At 47.3% G+C, this 2,319-nt stretch overlaps 1 protein-coding gene across 1 annotated transcript in view; it reads left to right on the forward strand.

The window, feature by feature from the left end:
• Positions 1-1,116: 1,116 nt before the first annotated feature.
• The window catches only part of GSTUM_00012049001 (uncharacterized protein), a gene marked incomplete at its 5' end in the record, with an annotated part of 3,058 nt that continues 1,855 nt past the window's right edge, over positions 1,117-2,319 (forward strand). Inside the window, 9 exons of the mRNA XM_002842308.2 lie at positions 1,117-1,172; positions 1,240-1,307; positions 1,378-1,444; positions 1,504-1,649; positions 1,705-1,789; positions 1,883-1,892; positions 1,942-1,969; positions 2,014-2,050; positions 2,106-2,319. The exon at positions 2,106-2,319 is cut by the window's right edge and continues 1,855 nt beyond it. Coding sequence (XP_002842354.1) covers positions 1,117-1,172; positions 1,240-1,307; positions 1,378-1,444; positions 1,504-1,649; positions 1,705-1,789; positions 1,883-1,892; positions 1,942-1,969; positions 2,014-2,050; positions 2,106-2,319 — 711 coding nt within the window. The remainder of the gene's footprint in view (positions 1,173-1,239; positions 1,308-1,377; positions 1,445-1,503; positions 1,650-1,704; positions 1,790-1,882; positions 1,893-1,941; positions 1,970-2,013; positions 2,051-2,105) is intronic.

Raw genomic sequence — 2,319 nt, forward strand, 5'->3', positions numbered from 1 at the left:
TCCGTTCACATATTTGCCTCTTTCCCTTTTATTTCTTCTTTTGTTTTTTTGTTTTCCTTTTCCACTTTGGTCTGTTGCCGTTGCTCTCCCGACTTATATTCGCTGCTGTCGGTTTTGTGGTTCTTGGAACGCAACCTCAACCAGTCTCCAGGTTTCCTATTCACGCTACCTCGCGCTATCTGGATTTACGGTTTTGCGAATTCCTGGTTTTGCAGTCACCTTTACAATAACCTTCGTTCGCTTGGCATCATTAAGCCAGCATCCATTCGCTTTTGGCGCCCTGTTTCAACCAACCCGAGCGGAATCGGGGCTGCGGGGAAATTGGTACATTCTCTTTGGATACTTTCTCGAAACTTTGCGGACTACACTGTGATCGAGTTGAGACGTCAGGTGGGCTCAAGCGTTGAGAAAAGACACCCCGGCAGAGAAGCCAGAAGGGAGGGTACATTGCAACGCCGACAAAAGGAGGGGGGCAGAATTTTTGAAAAAGGGCCAAATCAGAGTCTGACCAAGCGAAGGAAATAGCCTTCTGCAGAAGGAAAGTAGAAGAAGGAAATAAAGACACAAAGGAAGATAAACGAAGGAGCAAAATTTCATTCCGGAGTATTTCCAACCAAAAGGAAAGGAAAAGAAAAGGAGACGGCATACTTCTGCAAGGGAAGCTGTTCCACGCAATATCCACGACCCTTTCAGCCCCATCCGTTTTCACATGGCCGAGAACTCAAGTGTGAATTTTTGACTCCTTTTACGAAAAGATAATATAGGAGACGTAGTAGCGTACAGCAAGGAGCTTTCGCGAACCTTCAACGCTGTAGCCGCCCGCTAAGTCGATCAAGTGGCCCGGGCTTCCGCTTGGGTGTGTCTCGTCGAGATCGCAGCCATATAACCCATACCCACGCATTGCCTTGAGAGCTTTGGGTTTGTGAAACCCTAGGCCCCCCTTCGCACTGCCGCATTACCGGAGTTTGCTTGGATACACAACATTTTTAACCTCGAACGCACTTCGTGAGGTTGGTCCGAAGGCGTAATAACTACTCCTCAGAGTCTCCCGAGGGTGTTGAACCAACCTTCAACCAATTCTGGTGCAGGCTCGATCTTCACTCGAGTAAAGCTTGGATGAACTCTCACACTTTTGCTGACGCCTCTTCTCGAGTAGGAAGGGGACTGAGAAGGTAACAAATTGCACTCAATTATCCCTTGCATTCACATAGGGAACAATGGCTGACCCTTGATTCACAGCGAGGACTATGAATTGCACATTCGACAAGGTCCTGAAAGGGCACGGATTGCTGGGGTAAAGGAGAAAGGTTCGCCTCATTTTTAGCCCTTCCACACAAAGCCCGGGAAAATGGAGCACTGAACTTCGTGGGAGTTTAGACAGAAAGCCAGTTGATCCGCCGCCAATAATCCAGTTGAAGATTCGAGATGACACTGACCCTGCTCAGTATGTTTATTATCCCTCTCTAGAGTGAGGTTCAGATGCTAATTGATCTTCATACGCAGAAACTATCTTCAGAGCCCATATTATTTCATGTGTACGAATCTTTATAGTTCTATGCATGACTCGCCTTCACCTATACCCCCACACCAGGCGTTGGCTGGAACACTGGTTTCGTCCCTACATAGGTTGAAGGACATCGATAATAGTGGTAATTTCTTTCACTCCCCGGAGAGATTAATTGGATCGGAAGCTGATGCGGTTAGATGGTGGCTTCTTCGTATTTGGTGACTTGTCGGTTAAGATTGAAGGTGAATTCCGTCTGAGATTCAGTCTATTTGAGATGTTGAAGTGAGCAATTACCCCCTCTGAGATGTTTACTCGGGAGGTGCTGACGAACATGATAGAAATGAAGTTGTGCACATCAAATCTATAACTTCAGAGCCATTCACTGGTTTGTTATATTACTCCTCCCAGTTGGACTAATCTAACATCCTGCTCAGTATATGCGGCAAAGAACTTTCCAGGGATGTCTGAATCAACCTTTTTGTCTCGATCGTTTGGAGATCAAGGAGTTCGGTTACGGATCCGAAAGGAGCCACGTACATTGTTGTGAGAATCATTATTCCTATTTCCGCATTATCTTTTGGCTAATGCAGGGATCTAGAAAACGACCTCCACCGGGAATGCGGCCAGAAGACTACCCTCACCCTCACCCAGCCAGGCCTTACATGCCGATGCCCAACGATTCTCGACCACCTTACCAGCAACAAGCGTTCATTCAGTCTCCAAATCATGAATACCCACCCTACGGCGGCGAGTCGGCGAAGCGTCGAAGGACTTCTGAAATTGTAGTTAGCCCAAGGGATCCAAGGGGACTT

Source organism: Tuber melanosporum (genome assembly GCF_000151645.1).
Source record: "Tuber melanosporum whole genome shotgun sequence assembly, scaffold_94, strain Mel28".
In the NCBI taxonomy this organism is placed as follows: Eukaryota; Fungi; Ascomycota; class Pezizomycetes; order Pezizales; family Tuberaceae; genus Tuber; species Tuber melanosporum.